This window comes from Symphalangus syndactylus, chromosome 8 (assembly GCF_028878055.3).
Source record: "Symphalangus syndactylus isolate Jambi chromosome 8, NHGRI_mSymSyn1-v2.1_pri, whole genome shotgun sequence".
Taxonomy (NCBI): Eukaryota; Metazoa; Chordata; class Mammalia; order Primates; family Hylobatidae; genus Symphalangus; species Symphalangus syndactylus.
The window spans coordinates 86,132,648-86,154,002 of NC_072430.2; the positions used below are offsets into that span (position 1 = coordinate 86,132,648).

At 35.6% G+C, this 21,355-nt stretch overlaps 1 protein-coding gene across 6 annotated transcripts in view; it reads left to right on the forward strand.

Annotated features, from left to right (window-relative positions):
* The window catches only part of PPP1R1C (protein phosphatase 1 regulatory inhibitor subunit 1C), a 174,787-nt gene that overhangs the window by 31,184 nt on the left and 122,248 nt on the right, over positions 1–21,355 (forward strand). For 2 of the 6 annotated variants that reach the window (XM_055289933.2, XM_063645624.1), the window contains 2 exons: positions 3,413–3,473; positions 4,888–5,004. In XM_055289933.2, the coding sequence (XP_055145908.1) occupies positions 4,914–5,004 (91 nt within the window). In that variant the 5' untranslated portion in view covers positions 3,413–3,473; positions 4,888–4,913. Of the gene's footprint in view, positions 1–1,443; positions 1,784–3,391; positions 3,474–4,887; positions 5,005–21,355 lie in introns of those variants that run through there. The other 4 variants (XR_008659594.2, XM_055289932.2, XM_055289931.2 and 1 more) reach the window with 3 other exon arrangements.

Genomic DNA, 21,355 nt, shown 5'->3' on the forward strand with positions numbered 1-21,355 from the left:
TGATATAAATTTAGATTTTATTTCTGGAGACTTTGGTAAACTGTTACATGAAATGTAATTTATAAATTTCCCTTCGACACTACACGGATAAACTCATCACAAGATTTCTTGCTAGTCAGCACTGTTCTCCACTGAAAGTGCTTTCACATCCACATCTTTGCTTTTTCCCCTAGTGAATATAGAAAACTACTTCAATAATGCATATTCCTTTCTATATTCCTTCAACAGAATGTTGCCTATTTAAATCATTAAGATGGATTCCTAGTACAGAATCAGAATTTAAAAAATAAAAACTTCAATTGTAAATACCTGGAATCATAGTCGATGTCTAAATATATTAAGTAAATCCAAAAACATATTCAAAAATCTGGTATTTATCACATAATGCCTCTCAAGAAAGCAGAGATCTCAAGTTCTCTTTTCCATTAAAACAGTTTCATTTTCACACTTCCTTCACAAAAGTATTTGAATACATGAAGGCCATCTGGCTATGTTACTACCTCCCTTTTGACATTAACTAATGTGGCAATCAGGCTAGTGTCCCACTGTTCCCTGACCACTAGCCAATATCTACCCTCTGAACATTACCCACTTCATGCTTTTTTCAAGTCCTTATCTTTGCATACATCTCTACTATTGACAACAAGCCACAATGTTGACTACCATTAGGTTTCTACTAATGTTTTCCAGTCATTTCTGTATTCTTCCAAGTCAGAGAATGTAACTGGCTACACCAGGAAATAAAATAGAGGTCATTGAAGCAGCAGTGACTTCCAAGCTGTTTGCTAAATTTAGCAGCACAATACTTTCCACTCTAATGAAAACTGTGAACTACAATTTTAGAATGCTGGAACAGAATGGGACTTTAAAGGTCATTGAGTCCAACCCCCTCATTTTTCTGATGGAAGTGTGGAGGGCTAGACATAGCCAGTAATTTTCTGGAGGCCACAGAGCTTGTTAATTATGAAGATGGAACTCGAACTAAGATCTGCTCAGCCCTGGAGTAATGCTGCCCTCACTACACCACAGATGCTCTGCCTCCTAGGATGAGTTTAAACTAACCAGATCTTATAGCATAAACATAGCTGATATTATTGGTTGTGGCTTACCCTCCATGGCCATTCAACTGTTTCCTGGCTGAATGTGAAATAGCAAAAGTGTCTGACTTATAAGTTGCTGAGAGAAATGATTCCATACCCAAACCCTGCCCCCAACTCTTAAAACTTCCTGCTTGATGTTCATCAATAATGAATGGCCCATCCCTGCAATACTCAGAGGGAGCTTACATTGCACTTTCGAGCAGCCGGTTAGTAATGTACAGTGGATAGAGCCTTTCTTTCAAATCCCAGGGCAGTGGGTCCTTCAAGGCTAGCATTGCATTTTCAATTAGCTGCTGAGTGAATGCTTGGCATGTGTATTAGTGAAGAGGCACACAATTAGCATATTGTTCCTTTCTGTATTGTGCTGAGAGGATCTAAGGGATTGGTGGGGGAACAGGCAAGCCAGGCATCACTGTGGATGTTGAAGGAAGGGGGTTACTCAAACCTCGGCATCTTCACTTGCTCGCTCTGGAATTACAGCTATTTATTACGAAGCACTCTGTGTGGCTTAGTGGAGTGTGTCTGAGGAAACACATCCCGGACACCACTTAGGGTTAGTCTTTCTGAGCTCTTCACATCTCTGACTAATTATCATCATTACCATGGAGCCCAACAGTCCCAAAAAGATACAATTTGCTGTGCCTGTATTCCAGAGTCAGATTGCACCTGAAGCAGCAGAGCAGGTAAGTGAAATTGCATGGGGAACCATTCCTGTACATAAGGTAATATGAACATGCATTCTTGTTATTAATTGAAAGGTTCTTTACCTTTTGATTTTGCTAACTGTGACTTTCAAGGTATGTAAACAAGAAATAAGTTGGTTTTTATACATACTTGTGTTTAAATTGCATTGGGAGAACTATTGTCTAAAATGTAAGACTTCATTTGATACAAAATTAGCACCTCTGAGGGGAAAATGGCTCTGTAAGCAATTCAGATATGGATTCATAAATCTGTTCATTTTTGCTCGTTAAAATAACGGTTTCAACATTTAGAGCAACTTTTAAAAATTATCAAAATGAGCAACATTTTATTTCATTTTTTATAAAATAAAATGATTGATTTAGCAATAAAATCATTAAATCCTGCAATAGTTTGAGACTATAGGCCTGATACTTTATTTTCATATGTTTTTTATTGTAGACCCAAAATGATGATTATAAGTTTATATAATATATTACAGCTAGGATTTGTAGCTTTTTGTACAATTTTAAAATCGTTTTATTCAGACAGTACAAACAACATTTCCTAGATTCTTTGTCCGTGTCTAGTATTGGTTTACATCTGTATCGCCTTTCATATTCAGATTTACTTAGGCTCTTGATGCAATGGCATTTCTTAGAACCGCAACTGTGAGGAGGCAAAAGCAAAGAAATTTATGAGGACATCAACCTCATCCATTCATTTCTTAAAACTTAAATTATTTTTGAATCCTTTTCCAAGTATTTGATATAAAGTCTTACAAATAATTATTTAATCCATGACTCATAGTGTTTCAGGATATTTTGAAATCTGAGGTAGATGCACCTAGACTCAGGCCAGATAAATGTAACCTTGAACATGTGTCTATCCATGCTGAATGGGATGTTGCTTCTATCTTAGACAGGATGTCATTGATAAATTTTATTATCTATCCTACTGACACTTACTTTGGGAATTTACCCATAAATGAATATAATAAACAAATAAAGGATATTATATTCAAGGGATTCTGATAATACTATGTTCCTGTAACTCTTTAAATGAAAAAAACTTTAGAGTTTGTAATAAGTTACGTATTCTTATAAGTTCCATATTTATTCATTTGTTTATTTGTTCTAAATATTATACTAGAAAATCAAAAAGTTAACAAAATTAATTGAAATTCAAAGCTTATGCTGTTAATTTAACTCTGGTACCTGCTAGAAATAGGTTTCCAAGCTCTTCCTTATCCTGTTTAAAAATAAGAGTAATGGATCTTGAAAGCATCACCAATGTTAGAAGGCTCCAAGCGAGCCACTAACATTATCAGGTCAACCCTGCACCTTCACTGTATATTAATTTTCTGTTATATCATTCAACTGTATATAATTATTTCTTTTCCGTGGAAATGTAGCTTTTTGGTCAAAGAGGGTGATACTTCTATCAGACAGTTCAATTCTGTGGCTTTCTATTATTTCAAAATAAAATTAGTGAGCACCTTCCATGTGTCCTCCAGAAGTTTGCTTTTGCATGTGGGAAAAGATGAGGGTGAGACAGCTTTGCAAGCTGCAGAATAACCTGGAGCAATGTCTGATACTTACTGATATTAGCTGGGCTTTTGTTGTTCACAGATCAGGAAAAGAAGACCTACGCCAGCATCACTTGTGATTCTCAATGAGCATAACCCCCCAGGTAAAGAAGCATGATGTGTTTCACACTGATGGAACAGAATGGAATTGTTTGAAGAACATCAAAGTACATGTCATTACTGAAAAGTTTCAATTTAAGATTTCAGTTAGCAATACTCTAAAAAGCTAATCTATAAAATGGATCATAAACAGAATCAGAAATAAATATTACAGGAATCATCTCAAGCAACAGCCTGTATTTCCTCTAGAATATCATGAGTGATGATATGCTATGAAATGTTTTGCTAGCACTGGCTGTCATATGTTCAGGTGTTTGTATAGAACATGGATCACTGCTTATTAATGAGGCTGGTGGAAAGCTGTTTAATTAGGTTTCAAAGCTCAAATTACAGCCCTGGAGATGCTTATATCTTTATAGAGTAAGTTTTTTATATGGAAAAGGTTGACATGGGGTGGGCAATGACCCAGTGTTGGCTTTAGTTTTGCTGCTGATGTCATCTCTGAATAATGCAATTGACAAGTAACCAGATCAATTTTCAGCACTGCCTATTTGAGAGCCATTCTGAATGGCTGAATCCATTTGTTGAGGTTTTATTTTCCATTTCCTGTAAAAACAAAAACTGCATTATTATTCCTGATAAAAGACTATGATCTGCAATCCACAAACATTATTTACTTATTGAGCGGGGTGATTTTTAGTCTCACATTTAAGTGCTGCTTCTGGATATACAAGTAGGATAGGAAAGGTCATGGCATTAATTTGTAACCAGGCAGAACTTGGTGTTGGATTTTTTGCAGGTATAAACAATAATGGTGGACAAAAGGAGTTTAAACAGTGGAAACATAATATGTCTAATAATAGACTGTAGTGAGTGATCTAAGAATACCAGGGCGAAATAGTCCTTGACTTTTTCAGACTCTTTTCTAATTAGAGAAACATATAAAAAGAAAGTAAACTAATAGACTATTCATCATTTAGCCCAAATCCAAGAAAATTTTCAGGTGATGGAAAATAAGTAAGCTAATTTATTTCTGTTGAAAATGAATAATTATAATTTGATCCTATAACTTTAGAGTGCCATTGCATTTAAAATTATTTTCAAATATATTATCTCAATAAATGTTAACTTACTTATATTTGGTTAAATAAGAGGTGCAAATGATATGTAATTATAGTTTTAAAATAAATACGAGTATGAAGATAATGAAGTCTTCTCAATTTGGGGGGTAATTTTATAGCAATTTTCCATCAGTGCCTTGCTCACAGTAGCAGACACTTCTGTAACGTCCTAAAACTTTCCTCCCTATGCCTGCCTTGAGATGTACTGCACAAGTTGATTTCCAGGTGTTCTATCTCCTGGAAAGCAGTTTTCAGAGGTCTATAGGCATTGTTGCTGTTTGAACATAGTGAAGTCATGTAAGTGACCTTCATCTTCTCATTTGAACTCCCAAAATAGCAGCTACATTCTCTTGAGTGCCAAATATGTGCCATTTGGATGAGGAAAGTGTGTATCAGAGAGGTGAAGTGATTTTTGTGGCTATTCCACTAAGACAGATTCCAGAGACAAACGCAGGTAATTCTGATACTGAAGCCCATACATTTCCACTGGCACTGGCTTTGAAAATATCAGTTTGCACTACATGGTGAAGGCTTTATAATGTGACTAGTCATTCAGGCCCTATAAACAAGCAAATCCAAACAAAGTAAATCCATTTTCTGGACCACTTATCTTAGTAGATTAAGGAATTGTACTTAAATATCCCTGGGAATGAGATTCAGTTTTTCTCTAGAAACCTTTTTCTTGTCAGATCTCCCAATTACTAGATGGTATTGTCCCTTTTCTCTAATTGACCTCATCCTTCTCTTTGTTTTTTAAGCACCATTGGAGACAAATTAGATGCAAATAGCATCTCACAGAGAGCTACTTTATTTTAGTACATCACCTGCCTGCATCTTCATCCCCCTTTATGGAAACTAGAATAGTCTACAAAGAATTAATCAGCTTTTGGCTATGTATAGGACTTGGATAAGTGAGCATGGCAACTAGAGATTTTGGACTGGTGATGGATTTTTGTAGTAAAACCCTTAAAAGCCTATAGTTTTACCAGTAAAAATGATCTAGCACCAAGCTTACTGGGGAAATAGCTCCAAAGATAAAACCACAACAACAACAAAGAAGCAAACAGCAAAGAAAGAACACTAAACCAAATCAAACTTGAATACTGGTCTTAACTAGCCATGTGATGTGATCTTGGGAAAGGGATATCTCCAAGCTTTCTTTTCTTTTTCTTTTTCTTTTTTTTTTTTTGAGACGGAGTCTCGCTCTGTTGCCCAGGCTGGAGTGCAGTGGCGCGATCTCGTCTCACTGCAAGCTCCGCCTCCCGGGTTCACACCATTCTCCTGCGTCAGCCTCCCGAGTAGCTGGGACTATAGGCGCCCGCCACCAGGCCCGGCTAATTTTTTTGTATTTTTTTTTTAATAGAGACGGGGTTTCACCGTGTTAGCCGGATGGTCTCGATCTCCTGACCTCGTGATCCGCCTGCCTTGGCCTCCCAAAGTGCTGGGATTACAGGCGTGAGCCACAGTGCCTGGCCTCCGAGCTTTATTTTCTCATCTGTAAAATAGTGATCATAGTGTTCTTTCTTTCAGCCTCACAGGGTTGTAGTAATGATCAAAAGAGTTACGATGAATATGCCTTAAAAATTGCAGAGTGCAACAAAGATTAGGTATCATTAACTGATGTGTTCGGGAATACAATATTTGCATGTGATATTTAAGAATGAAGATATAACAAGAAAAACAGAATCTTCATAATCTCATCTGTTCTAAATATTTCTGCGCTATCCAACAGTTTCTTTTCCAAACATTATCTGAACACTCTCTATCAGACAATAAAACAAATAAGAGTAACAACAAAAACACTCATAAGTGTTAAATGACCATTTTTAAGCAAGTGTTTCTCCTGTCCCCCAAAAGCAATAAGTTGTTTGAAAAACAAAAACTGGGTGCAGCTTTAAATCCTGGTAAAACTAAACAAATCTCTTCAATTCACTGAAATTGGCCAGGGAAGAATTGGCTCACCTGTCATTAATGCTGTTTAAAATTCAAAACCCTGCAAATCTTTCTTTATTGTCAATTAATAAAGCAAAGAAAATTAAATTCTTCATTATAGAAACATAATTAATAAACCATTCCAATTCATATGACAAGATCGGTGTACTGCAATCACTGTTAAATGGATTAGACATAGCTTGCTTTTTTTTTTTAACCTTTTGAAGTGTTTGCAGGAAGAGTAAATTATAGGAGTATTTGAAAGAATGATTATATATATTCTGTTTATATTTTGTAGAGGAAAAATAGAAAGATATTTCAAGATGTATATTCAGATTTTTTGTTTGCTACTTCATCTATGCTGGTCTAAACACATAGATGAGATAGGCAACTGATTAGTTGTATTCTAGGGGCAGCATAATGTCCCATCAGTCCCTTTCTAACAAATAACCTAGAACTCTCAGCAGTAGAAGTACTATGTAAACAGATACTTAATCTGTTAAGGATATATCACCCTCTGGCATGGGTTAGTAAATCAGTTTAACTCAAAGTAGTGGGAAATGAAACTAAAATTTTTAAATTGAAGGCATGAGTCTGGGAAAGTTTAATAACAAAGGCGTGTCTTTAGGGTAGAAAAAGCAAAAACAATGTATTTGGTCCTAGGAATAACTCTCAACAGTCAGATGGCAGCAAAAAGATACTGAAAAACTGAGATAGGGGAAGTAGGGAATCACCAAAGATCCCTATATTTCGTCTTTTTCAAATGTTTTCTGGGGCTACCAACATGAGTGACCTTTGTAGCAAACTGCCTCTCTGTATTTTCAGTTCCTCTTCTGATTAAGGGCCTCTTTATGATAAGCTCTCTGAAGCTACACAGGAGAGCATTATTATATATTCTTATACTGTGTGCTGTTTGCTTTTACTTTTGTATAATCTATAGTGAACTGGTTTGGTTCCTATATATTTTTTTTTATCTAGAGAGCTGCTTATGTGTAAATCCTCTCTATAGGGAAATAAATGGCAAAGACATTTTCTGTAATTTATTCCATCACATCTATAGATATTTTAAGTCTACTTAAAAACAAGTAATGTGTTAAGTAGACTTATGAAAAGACTGTATATTTGGCTACCAGCGTTTGAAATCTAGAGTTGGAAAATAATTTCAGAAAATACCTACTTTAACCACACATCTTCATGACAGACATACATAAACCAACCCAAGTCCCTGAGACTCGCTCCATTTTATATTCCTCAGAGAACAATCCATAATTACCTGGAGTTTTCAACTCCAGCTCTGATAATTTCAGATGTTAGAAAATGATTTCTTATACCAAACTTTAATATAAATTCCCCACTTTATTCTAAAATAACTCTTCATTTGTTCTCTGCAATAAAAAGTCATTTTCTCACCTTTTAAAAAATATGAATGAATGATTATTTTCTTTTATTCCCAATCTCCCTAAGGGCTTTAATAAACTCTGTCCGAATTCTCCCTATTGCTCTGCCTTTGAAGCCCAGAGCTGGACACAGTCTTCCAGTAAAAAGCCAGCCTAGACTAGGTCTTCTGAATATTAAAGTTTGTGGCATCCATTGTTTTCCATTTACCATTAAGCAGAGACAGTACGGTTACAGTTATATTTAATGGACCTGATGCCTATTAAACATGAGTGAGCTGTATGAGGCCTGGAGATAAGCGCAGATTTGGGTAAGTACCCAGGAGTTTTGACGTCATTTAAAAGCTCACTGTACATCTAAAAAGTGGAATCCGAAACATAAGGTAAAATAGTTTTTTGAGTATATTTATTGAACTTCCTATCACAGCCAAATTTTGGGGAAATTGACCTTATCTTTGACCCTCTTAGTGTCAAATATCCTTTGAAATCAATAATAAAAAAAAAGGTTGTTCTCACATGCCTCAGGTTCTCAAAAGTTAGTTAATAGGAGACATAAGGGATATATGATACTAAATATCATACTATCTCCTTTCAAATTTGATAGCAGGCCTGGTCATTAGAGAGAAATGAGATGTGCAATTGCTTTGGCTATTCATTTCCAGAAACTGAAAAAGAAGCCACAGTTTATACTGTATGTAGCATATTACTTTCTAAATGAGGCATGCATTTCAGGATTCTGAAACTAAGTTAAAAAAACTGAGATTTTTGAAGCTTCTAGATTGGATTCCTGAGACATTGGATGATAGCTAGAAAATAATGCTGGACTAAGATTGAATTGTCCAAAACACAAGGGGCTCCAGAAATTTCTGGTGATTATTTTTAATCCAAAAATAACAGGAAGTTTTTCAGGGTCAACAAAATGAAAGTAGAAATTTATTTCCAGTATTAAGGCATCACATGCACAAAATCTCTTTTCATGGAGAACCTCTATTTTGTAAAATGAATGATTGTGTTGTCAAGAGAAAATTGGGCTCCAGGGATCATACTGAGAAGTTTCTGGGGACTCTTAAAGATAAGTGAGACATTATCAGGCCCAGATCTTGAGGTACCAGCCACCCCCAGGGACCTCCAATTAAATGTATTCAAATAAACGCTATACTGGCCCATTGTCCACATACTTATGTTGCATTTTAAATGGTCTCATTTGAATGTGGTTGTAATTCATTTGAATCCACAATCCTTGCTGATTGCTCAGCATTTATTTTGCCTTGTCTGTATTAATGACAATATAATAGAAAAAAATGGTCCAGTGTTTGAAGATCATTGAAGTGTTAGCTAGTATTAATTGTTAAGAAATTGTCAAAAAAGTCTATTTCCCTCAGCATTTATTTTTATGAGTTATTGAATGCTGAATGATTTTTTAAAAAGTTACACATGTGGCTTTCAGTGATTCATGTACTGTACAATTAATTGACTTATTTTCCCTTAACTCTTCAGTATGTGCAGCCAAATAGCCCAATCAATTGGAATAATTGTGAGCCAAAGATGAGGTTCCAGTTCTTGATAGTGACAAGGCTTGCTACATTGTAAGTTTTCAAAGTAACTTGTCCAATCTTCAAATTAAATGAAAAAAAAAGATGAAAGGGACCTGCATTTCTTATTCAAAGATGGCCCAGCTTTTTTCTAATCCAGATGATGTTAGTCATTGGCAAATAGTTTTCCCAAAAAACAGTAGTAGTGGGTAAGAAAAAAAAAAGATCTATAGTACCCCCTAATTCATCAGGAGAGGAATATACAATTGTGGAAGTATTATGTATCCTATATTGTAGTGTTGGTTTAACTGAGCATGCCCTGTTTGCCAATGCAATTTTCGTGGAATATGAGTTCTTAAGATTTCTTTAAATAAGCATACTACTGATGCTTAGGTTTTTCATAAGGTTATGAAAAACATTATTGCAAATGACATATTTGTGGCCAATTTGTGTTTGACCAAAAATATAATTCATATTCCAACAGTATGTAGAAAGAAAAAAAATTTGAGGATTGAGTATAAAGATCTTTTAGAGATATCTATCAAATACTCTTGTTGCTCAATTTTGATTCCACTCCATTTTTATTTACTTCTTGTCATACATCATCTCTGTTCTATATTCTGGCTAACCTTTCTTTATTTATTGAAGCAGTTCTCTTATGCTGACTCTTAAGACTTAGTCTAGACTGACTCACTTGCATAAATCAGTCTCTGTCTTTTTCACAAACTTCTCTTATTTAAATAAACTTCAGCACAAGACTCGCTTAAATTGCAAAAGATTTCCCCGAATAATCTGACCCATTGTCTGGTCATGTTAGTCTAATATTCTTCTCTTAGCTTCTACTCTTAAAGCTGTTTATTGGTTTATTCGATTTATTGAGTCCTTATTCTAAATCCTCTGGGAACATGTGGTCTAGGTAACAGAGAATATTATGTGTATGTACCATGATACAATTGTAATAACAGAAATCCCTGTTGCTGAAACCACAGTAAAGCTAATTCTGGCCAAGGCATAGAGGCACTTATTTATTATGCTTCCTAGTCTATAAAGCATTTGCATGACTTAGTTTGATCTTTGGGCTTTAAGCTATTAAGCATTGAGGTCAGAGCTAAAATTTTACTGTTTATTCCAACTTACTAGTAGAGTAGATGTTAAATGCCTGCGAACGATTCAAAGTCAATCCTTCAAACTTTTTTGGCACCAACTCTGATTAAAGCACAATGTTACTCTTCTAGGGGATAAAACAGGTAAATTATCAAACCTACCCACATGGAGAAACTTATCTGAGACATATTTACAATCTGACATATGTATTTTTATAGTAAAACCAATAGTATATGCCAAAAATACAAAATATATTTCATTCAGTAAAGAAGTGTCTGTCACAGGATTTTTAAAGATTAGATTAAAATGTTGTACAGTAAACAGACTAGATGCCTGATAAATGACAATGATTATTTTGGGGAGGCAGACATGTAATACTTAAGAGTAGAGGCTTTGGAATCACTCAGGTCTGGATATAAATCTTAGATGGCTGTTTACTGCCTGAGTTTCCTCAGAAAAATAGTGCATCCTCCTAAGGCCCAAAAAGCCACATGAGGTAGTTAGGATCATGTGTCATCAAAATGCATGTGTTTTCCCACACCACTACGTTTCACTAAATATAGAATACATTCATTTCAAAGAACTCTAGTCTGAGTCCATTGAATAAATAGGTGTCTGCATAGTAATAGACACAGATGACATCATTGTCAGTTGTTCTGGGTAGCTTAACAGTTGTTCAGTTTCAAATTTGATAGAAAAAAATTACTAACAGTTCTTTCTAATTGCTTCTAGTTGATAGTCATATTCCACAAGATCATAAATTAGTGGACCTCTAACAATAAATCTAGCTAAGCTGTGTGCTTAATGGAAAAAGATTATTTCTAAATTTCTTCTTCTTTTTATTTTTTTGGAATTGTTCAGGAGCAAGCCCTGGAGCCTTTGGATTTTTCTGTCTTTTCTCTCATCATTTTCTAGGGATCACTTCCACTAAGTAGTGATCTGACACAGTTTCCACAATTCCAGACAGAATTTACCAGGGGCTTAAGCAGAAATGCCCTGGGACCTGGGCAGGTGACATAGATGAGAGCCTGGGCCCTAAGAAGGACAGTAGGCTGTGATGGGGACTGTAGTCTACTTGGAGAATACAAGCTCCATCCAAGGCTTTCAAATTAAACAGATAAAACTGCAAAGGACATTGAGAAAGCACTATAACAGGTTGGAACACCTAAGTGGTAAGATTTTAGAGATACTGGAAAGTATCTCCCTAAATTAGTTTCCATACTACCTGAAACTTACCTTTTGCAGTTGTTGCTGTAACTTCTGAAACACAAGTACTCTGAAGATACAACACATTGTCCTTGACACCTTAGAAAAATTGCCTACCTGGGGCTCAGGAAGGACACGTGAAAGCCAGACGTGGAGGGGAAGGCATGTCTTAAAACAAATGTCCCAGCTGTGGCAATCAGGGGGCTCAGAATTCACTTTCTCCCTCCCGGTCTGTGTGCGGTCTCTGCCCTCTCCATACTCATTCGAGTCCCTTCAGATCTTCCCTAATACTTCAGGGGTTCCCAGCACATGTTGGAAAATGTTACACCTATATCTGTGAGTCTTCCCTGGGCTTGGGTAGAATATTATCTTTGAATTTAGCTCAATGACTTTACGTCATTTAGAATAATTTGATATAGTAAAAATTAGTGTTTAACAAAGCCATTTGTGAAATAAGTTGCCAAAATCCACATCATGAAAGATATATATTGACAATCTGATTAGAACACAATTACAGTTTGACCTTGGTAATAATGCTGAGGAAAAAAGGGACTGTGCAAACTAAAAAGCTACAGAATGTATAATCTTTTATGTTTTTTTTCATTCTCTGGGAGCAATTTTCCATCATTACGGAAAACAATTTTCAAAATTACACTCTTTACGTATAAATACATATTGACTTGCTTGTGAAAATAGAACTGGATGCACAACATAGAAGAATGAGAAGTTATTTTGGAATCCAATTTTTAGAATACTTTGCCTCAATGATGCAATATCATTTTATGCTTTTTCCCCCCTCTGATGATAAATAACAGAGTATTAGAAGACATATACACAGCCGGGCACGGTGGCTCACGTCTGTAATCCCAGCACTTTGGGAGGCCGAGGCAGGCAGATCACGAGGTCAGGAGATTGAGACCATCCTGGCTAACATGGTGAAACCCCGTCTCTACTAAAAATACAAAACATTAGCTGGGCGCGGTGGCGGGTGCCTGTAGTCCCAGCTACTCGGGAGGCTGAGGCAGGAGAATGGCTTGAACCCGGGAGGCAGAGCTTGCAGTGAATCAAAATTGCGCCACTGCACTCCAGCCTGGGTGACAGAGCAAGTTTCCGTCTCAAAAAAAAAAAAAAACAAGAAGACATATACACAAATATTTACATGCATGAACACACGTACACATGATGCACACAGAGGCAGCTATCTAACTGTATGTAAAAAAAGACCCCAGGTGGACTACTTAACCAAGTAATAAATCCCTATCCACTAAGTAACCTAACTTACAAAAGAGGCCTGAACCTGCCAAAGTGTCTTGAAAAGCTTTGAAAATTCAGGTTTTAAATGGAATAAGCTATTAATAATATTTTTGTTTCTAACATCTTGAATTAAAAACCAATAGATTAAAAGCAAATTGTATTATTTTAAAATCCAGCCTTGAATAAACAACATTGAAATTATTGGCATGGATTCAAGTAATGAGATCAATTAAATTATTTTTTAAAAAGTAAAAAGAGTATTTTAAAGAATAAATTGCCTGTATTGAATATTAACAATAGTTTAAGATTATATTCTCATTTGAGTAAGTTTCATATGCCCATTTTCATGATTTATGGACAGAAGTATTATAATTAGATGTAGAAATTGAGCTCCTCCAGCTACCACCTGAAAGTCAATGTCTAACTAAAATGCATCATCCATATCTGAAGACAATTTTTCAACTATTGACTTCAGCATTTCAGTTAATTTTATCCCCATTCTTCTAATCACTAAACCACACAACGTTAGGATCATCTCTGGCTCCTCTATCTCTCCTTCATGCCTTAAATATAGCAATGTTTTTTCTGTTAACTCTATTCTATAGGTTGAACCTGTCCTATGTGTTTTTATTGTTTCTGCTGTGTCAGTGACACATACTGCTTTATTCTGAACTCACACAGTAGCTTTAAACTAGTTTTCTTTGACTTTAACACTGGGAGGCCATTTTGTGTAGGACTAAGAGCGCTAACCTTAGAATCAGTGAACATGGGTTTTATCCATGGCATGAGTAAATGTCTGAGTCTTAGTTTCCTCCTCCGGGAAGCAGGGATCCTGGTAACACTGTCATTGGTTGTGTTGCTGGAATCGAGATCATGCATGCCGGCAACACTATTGATGCTAGGCTCGGTCTTTGCCCATTCTGGTTTGTGTGAGAGGTTTTGGCAGACATAATTATATGATATGTGATCGACTATGGCAGCTTTACTTTCATAATTGATTTGTCATAAGCTCTAATTTGTATCCTGTAATTTACCTGCCCTAGCTTGTAATTAGTTAAGATAAGGCACCTGGATTCTTCTCATTGAATAGCTCATCTATTTCATCATAATATACACATCATTCTCATTCCTTCTTTTGAATAAGTCAGCCATTATAGAATCTTATTACACAAATTGTTGACAACTGCACTAAAGCTGAGGCTTGATTAAAAGGAAACGAACAGAAGAAAGGAAGATGATTGTTAGATTATGGTTAATGTTACCACTTAACTTCCTCCTTTATTTTTGTGGAGGGCTCATAAAGCAGAACACAAGAACCTTGTTTATTTGCCATAGAGAACTTCCTATTTAAAATAATTTTTCAAAATGTGTAAAGATTTCCATTCAACTAGGAACAGGCTTAAGCTGAATTTGCTTCCCAAAACACTTTTAAGAATATCCACTCTTCGTGAATTTTAAGCACTTCTCACCTGCCTCCAATGGTTAAAAGGTTTTCAAGAAAGAATGCCAGAGACCCACTCACCATCACATTTCAGTGAAGCAAAAGAGCATGAATGATTGAACTAAAACGGATCATCTCAATTTCTACCACAGGTCATTTTACTTGGTGAATAGCCCAGAGTTTCTGCTTCACTTAGCCAGTAAAGGACAATTTTTTACTTAAGGGTCTGGAGATGTCTGCAAATATTTTCACACATTCTAGATCTACAGTACACAGCCATCATTGGAATCAAGACAAACACCAGCTGTACTTTTCATTTAGACAGTTACAGAATAAGCAACATATTCAAAATATATTTTGAAACATGTTTAGGACACAAAAGAGAAAAAATGCCTCTAAGCTACAAGTAAAATAATTTAAAAAGAAAAACATACCAACTCAAAAGCAAATTTAAAGGGGATTATAGAAATGTATCTTACTTTTGGTAGATTTATAGTTTGCAAATCCATTTGTTCTATAATATATGTCCTTACAAACTCTATCAAATGAATATTTTAAACTCCATTTTACAGAGAGAGGGTGACGGGTGAGCTGTTCAAGGTCAAAAGAGCTATTTCAGTAAGTAGGTCTGTAATGTACACATAGGTTGTGTAACCAAGGTCAATGTACTTCCTACTACATTAATAACATCTTTATTTCTGTAAATAAGCAACACAATACTCTTTCTATTTTATTTGTCTTTTTTTCATGGAATAAAATATAAGCAAGCTCCTCTTTGTAGCTTGGCCACGTGAGATTCTGTTTGATATAATATATCCCAATATGTATTTCATCTTTATTCCAAAGTGAGTTGGTTTTGAAGTGGTTGTTCTATACTTTTTTCTTTCTCTTCTTTTGTATTTATTAGTTAAGAAGACTGCTTTAGCATTGTTAATACTAGATATTTTATTCTATAAGCTAAAAACCAAAAAAAAGATAACCAAATAGAAAAAATAAATATCATCCATTATTCCCTCTTAGAGTTGAACCCTGTTATTTATTCATTGCTGTGTTTGCTTACCTATATATATCCATTTATTTTAAAAAATCATTATCTTGACTTAAGTCATCATTAGTTGCAAGGCTGAGGGACATCTGGATTCTAATTAACTCAAAACATGACCGATTTGTGCACATACAGTCATCTTCCCTTCCCTTCCATTTTAGTTCTTCTTGTCCTGTGAGACGCAGATCAAATCCCCCTTCCTTCATGAAACCTTTTTGGACCACTCCAGCTAGAAAGTTTTGCACGAGTAAGCATAATACGTCATGATACCAAACCAGGCTTGTTCTGCCAGCTAGCAGTAAGCCAGTCAGTGTGATGGTGGCCTTTGCAAAACAGAAAAGATTTTATTCACAAGGCTGCTGGGAGAGTAAATGAGAGAACAAATCTCAAACCCACCTGCCTGAAATCAAGGCTTGGTAGTACTTATGGGATAGAAACGGGGTTGGTCTAAAGTGTGGGGAAAGGTGATTGGTGGGTAGGAAAGGTGAGATAATCAGGATTCTGTCCAAGTGTAATCGATCTACATGGCTCTTCATAGGATGCATGTTCCAAAAACAGTGGCATTAGCATGATCTGAGGGTGGAGTTTTTGGCCTCCTGACATCAAAAGGTCACATTTTGGGCAACCAGGCAGGCCAAGTTGGAGGATCGGTAATCTCAACTAATTTGAACTGGAAAAGAGTTTGCCCCCTTGCTCCTGAAAAACAACTTTTAGCAACAGTTGCCGTAGAGACATACACATTAGAGATATTACCTATAAGGAAGCTAATGAAAGTTTAGTTATGTATTATTTGGTTTTGTGACTTTTAGCTATCTAGGTTTTAAGACCAACTAGAAGTAAGCTATTAAAAGCCAACAAGGCAGGTTAAGCTTGGTGGGCTTAATCAGGTTAGCCCTCGGTTTCAGTGATTGGATCCATTAATACATTTGCTCCAGTTGATTGCTCAATGCCTTTCTGTCACCTGATAATGCCCTGAAGGAATAGATCTTGGAATTAATAAAATTTAATGTGGATGGAAAGAAGAAAGATCCAGGTATATGCAGTCTTATAAGTCCTCTCTGGATAGGATGGCTGCAAATAAGGCTCTGAGGATGGAGCAACCCTCACTGTGGAAGGAAAATAGAGGTCATTAAAACTAACCTGAGTGTTCCACGAGGTTTATTCTTGTCCTCCCAGTTCACAGGTACCTACCCTTGCTGATGCATAACCCATTGGATTATTATGAGCTCCTACATAAAATATTTACGGGCATAATTTAAAGTGGCCTTTGAAGCACAAAACACAGGCTGAACAAAGTTTTGGAATCATCTCAACAAGAACGAATTTTAGTAGTTGAAGACTTGAGCTGGTTGTTTCACTGTTTTAGTATAGGCATGCTTTGAGGTAGGCATCACAGGTAATTAGTGACTGCAGATGCATAGACAATTTTGCATAATAATGATTTTGGGACTTCTTGAGTTTTAGAGGACAATTGAAAGACTGAGTGTGTTTTGTTTAATGACCAGTTTTATTCTTTTGCTGTCTTTAAATTATTCACATCTGATTTTAAAGTGTCAATAAAATGGTAATGCTGGAAAACTGAATACACAATCAGTTTGGCTGCTTTCTTTTAAGAATATAGGAGCTCAAGAGTCCAATTCAATGCCATCAAATAGTAACCATCTCTGCCCTACTGGATGGTCATATACTTTCCTTCTGTGTTAACTTGGTATGTGCCCAGATAAATAGGGGCTAGGTTTTATTCTCATTTCCTTTGAGTTGTAAAATAAACATTTTATCCAGGAACTGTCCTTAAATTATTTCCTTTGTTAGCAATAAACTATCAGGGAATGGTTAGCAACCCTACAGTCAGTACTGAAAATCAAACAGTTCATTACATATTAAATGCATTTAAAATTATACGACTTCACTCCAAAATCCATTTGATGTGTTTTCTGGTAAGATTTCTATGTAAGCAGAACTTAATGATTGTACGAGAAATCATTTTAGAGTGGATTTTGTACTATATCCTTCCTTTCCGTCACCTTATACACAAGGAATCTATAGAAACAACTTACTTTTACCCTACTGAATTATTTGCGGTCATATATATATAGCTTCACATTACAACATTCCAGCTGCTATGTTATTTTCTGACTGAGTCAGAGAAGATTATGTTCTATGTATTTCAGTTATCTGGGTGCTTATTAACATGTGTATCATTATGGACATATTGCTGTTATATTGCATAACAATGAGCTTATAGCAGGCACCAGCTCCCTTTCCTCATTTCCAGCTTAGAATGTTGATATTCTTCTTAGCATTTTTTCCTGACATACTACAACCCACTTTCCATCAAGGTATTTTTTTTTTCTTTTCAGTATTAAAATTTTTCTGTGTAGCAGCTAGAGTTTAGAATTGTCTCATTGTTTTTAGAACTATAGGTCTACCTTTCACTCCAGTAAAAAATCTGAAAAACTTTAGTATGAAATTCCTTATGAGAAAATAACTTTTTAAGATATGATGTAAACTTGAAACTGACATAAAATAAATTCAGAAGGAATAAGAAATGATTACCTGCTCCAAATTTTATACTCTAAGAAATATATGTAAACTGAAACAGAATAATACCAAACAATAACAACAAAGACCTTTGTTTCCACAGAAGTTATTGGATTTATATTTTTATTAATAAAAATTATGTAATAATGAGCAAGATTCCTTGGGCTTAAAGTAGAATATTTGAATCCCAGCTCTTTATTAATAATCTTGGTTAAATGTCTGATAAAAAAATGGCTAAGACTAATGCACCAAAATAATATTTCAAAGAACTGAAAAACAAAATATTAGAAGATTTTCATGACATTGTTTATTAATATGCTTCATGATCTAGACTGATTTACATGCTTTAAGATCTCTAAATTTAAATACTCTAATACCCTCATGAAATGCCATCAAACATTTGAGGGCAGAAAGTTATATTTGAAATTTGTGTTTATAAGATCACCCCCTAGTATCTGTACATAGTCATTCTCACCTTCGTCTTCCATAACTGGTAGAATCATACCACCAAAAATGATGCCATAAAAAAACCCCCAAAAACCTGAAATCTCCCAAAACTGTCATCAACTATTATACTGGGAGAAAATTGACCCGTATTCTTTCCCATAGTCAAGCAAACCACGGGGAGTTTCCTTCAGCAATGGAGGTTAACAACGTTCTGCCAAACTATCAACATATAGGGGAAATGGGCCCACTGAATTAGAAAGGAGTCACATAAATTGTCAATTTTTAAACTACTGTGATAAAGATATTTGCAATTTGTGCTTACATGTGAGATCTGCTCTGCATAATCTTGCCTCCTCTTTTCCAAACAGTAGTCTTGTATTTCACTACCTTTGCTCACCCATTGCTCCTACAACTATAATGCTTAGATTTCTTAGTCTGAAGAAATATAAAACCTGTAAATCTACTTTGCTTTATTCTTAGGCCTGGACCTGCATCTCTGGCCAGACTGGCTAATTGTCTTCTAACCATTTCTACCTTAAACCTTTGATAGAATTTTTTTTCTACTTAGAATGCCTTCACCAGTACCCTATTTTACTAAATACTTGCATTTTTTAAGATACTGAGATTCCATTTTGTTTCACTCATTTTTGGACATGGGCATACAAGAAATATGTTTTCTTGCAGCTCAGAGCTGAAAAAATATCACTAAGTAGAGTACAGTTAGGTTGCAGTTTATATCTCTGAATTTCCTACCTTCTGCCAAAAGTGGACATAAATCAGTCTTGCAGCATCTCCAAGCTAATAAACTCAATAGTCAGCCTCTATGATTTTTGTTGAATGTGTGTGTGTGTGTGTGTGTGTGTGTGTGTAGTCTGTGTGTATGTAAAATGGACACTACCATTTGGACTTTGCACAAATTTAATTATTAAAAAAAAAAGAATGCTCAATAGCCTCCCCAGCTCCCACTAAAACCATCCCCTTTTCATTAACTCTGAAATAGATTGTTTCATAAACAAATCAGGTACACAGTAAAATTGATAAAAGCTTGAGTAGGAACACATAGCCCAGTTTTGATCTCAGCTCTATGATGGATTACTTTCTCCAGGAATTTCAACTGATGATTAGTCAGATTCCACTTGACCATTTCCAGTGGTTAGGATTTTGGCTGGTTTTGAAGCATCACGGCTCTAACTGGAGGGCTCTAATTGTTAGAAAGGTGTGCCGTATATCTAGTTAAAATATCTTTCCTGAAGCTTTCTCCTGTTAGTCTTGGTCAGTTCTTTTAAAAGATCTCAGAAAAAGTGTAATATTTCTTCCAGTTGAACACCCTTCATGTGTTTAGGGGAAGACATCTCATTTGCTCTCAGTCCTGTCTTACTAAAATTTTGCAGGTATGTTTAATTTTACAATTATGAAATATTTTTAGATGTCTCATTATTCTACTCCCTAGCAATACACAGATTTTCAGTATAGCACCAAAATTTCATTCATTTAACAGATAGTTACTGAGGCCAGGTAATGTGCAGAGTGTAAGGATTCACAATGAAAGGTGATGGAGTTTCTGATGGCAGAAATATAGGATGGTTTAAAAGCACACAGTAGGAACACATAGCCCAGTCAATGATAGGGAGGGTAAGGAAGAGTATGCTGAAATCTTAGGGTGAAGGCAGGGAAGACTATCCAAGACACAAAGAAAAGTAGAGGCAACAGCCCAGAAACATGACAAGGCATTAGAGATTCAATGCTATGAATGGAGCCTGTTATGTGTGGCATGGTGTGCCATTAGGTGGAGGGTGGAGATTTGGCAGGTGCCATGTTGGCAGGCATTGTAAACATCTCTAAAGAGTTAGGATTAGGAACCACGAGATGGTTTTCAGCAGGAGGGCTCACATGCTCATTTTTTATTTTAAGAAGGTCCCTGTGGCTGCAGATAAAGAAACCTGAGTGCATAGAGATTTAGTGAACTTGATGATTTATTGGATGGCAAAATTGGAGGTGGTGATAAGAAAGAGTACTGAATTAAAGCTACAGATGCTGGGGCCTTTTCTAACAAGACAGAAGCCATTTGGGAGAGTGGGGATGGTAATGAATTCAGAATGGAACCCATTACTCTAGGCATGGTAGATAAAATAGCCCTCATTCTAATCTCATATGAAATATTCATAACATTCCTGGAAGTAATGGCTCAATAATGGAGCTGCTAGTATTATAAACTAATTTACTAGATGTTTTTAGAGTAAGCACAATGTGCTTATTAAAAACAGAAATGTTTACCTAGTAATTATTACTTTGATAATGTTGGCAATATATATACTATGGGCTCAATATAACTATCTTAAAAACAATTACTGCTCTTAATCATTAAAATAAATTCAATTAGACATGTACATCATTAGCTAAGCAATTTAGATTAGTTACTCACGTCTACTGATCTGCTGAGTCACTAACGTGCTGCCAGAAAATCTGGAGCATGGGGTATTATCTCCACTCTGACAACTGCTCCACATATAGGGGTTCTAAGGAATAGCTAACCTTAAAATGTGTAGCCTCAGTTCAATATATCCATTCATATTCAAAGTCTAATGGGAGCAACATTTCTCATTCTTCTTTGATGAGTTTTATGTCTTTCATTTTCAATTTTTAGGAAAGTGAGCATGTGACTGAACAAGTTATCCAAATATGGTTTTGGAATTTTGAAGATTTGTATGTTAGAAGTAGCAAACTGTTTCTATGTGTAACTAGGGGCATCTGTTATATACAACATAAACACATATTTTGCATCATTTGTGTTATTTATACAATTATTTTCAAGTCTCACTTGAAATAAGCTTTACTACACTAACCATTTTCTTATTCTCTTCAGTGCCAATCTTAGAAAAATTATATTGCTTGCCAGGTAGTGTGGTATA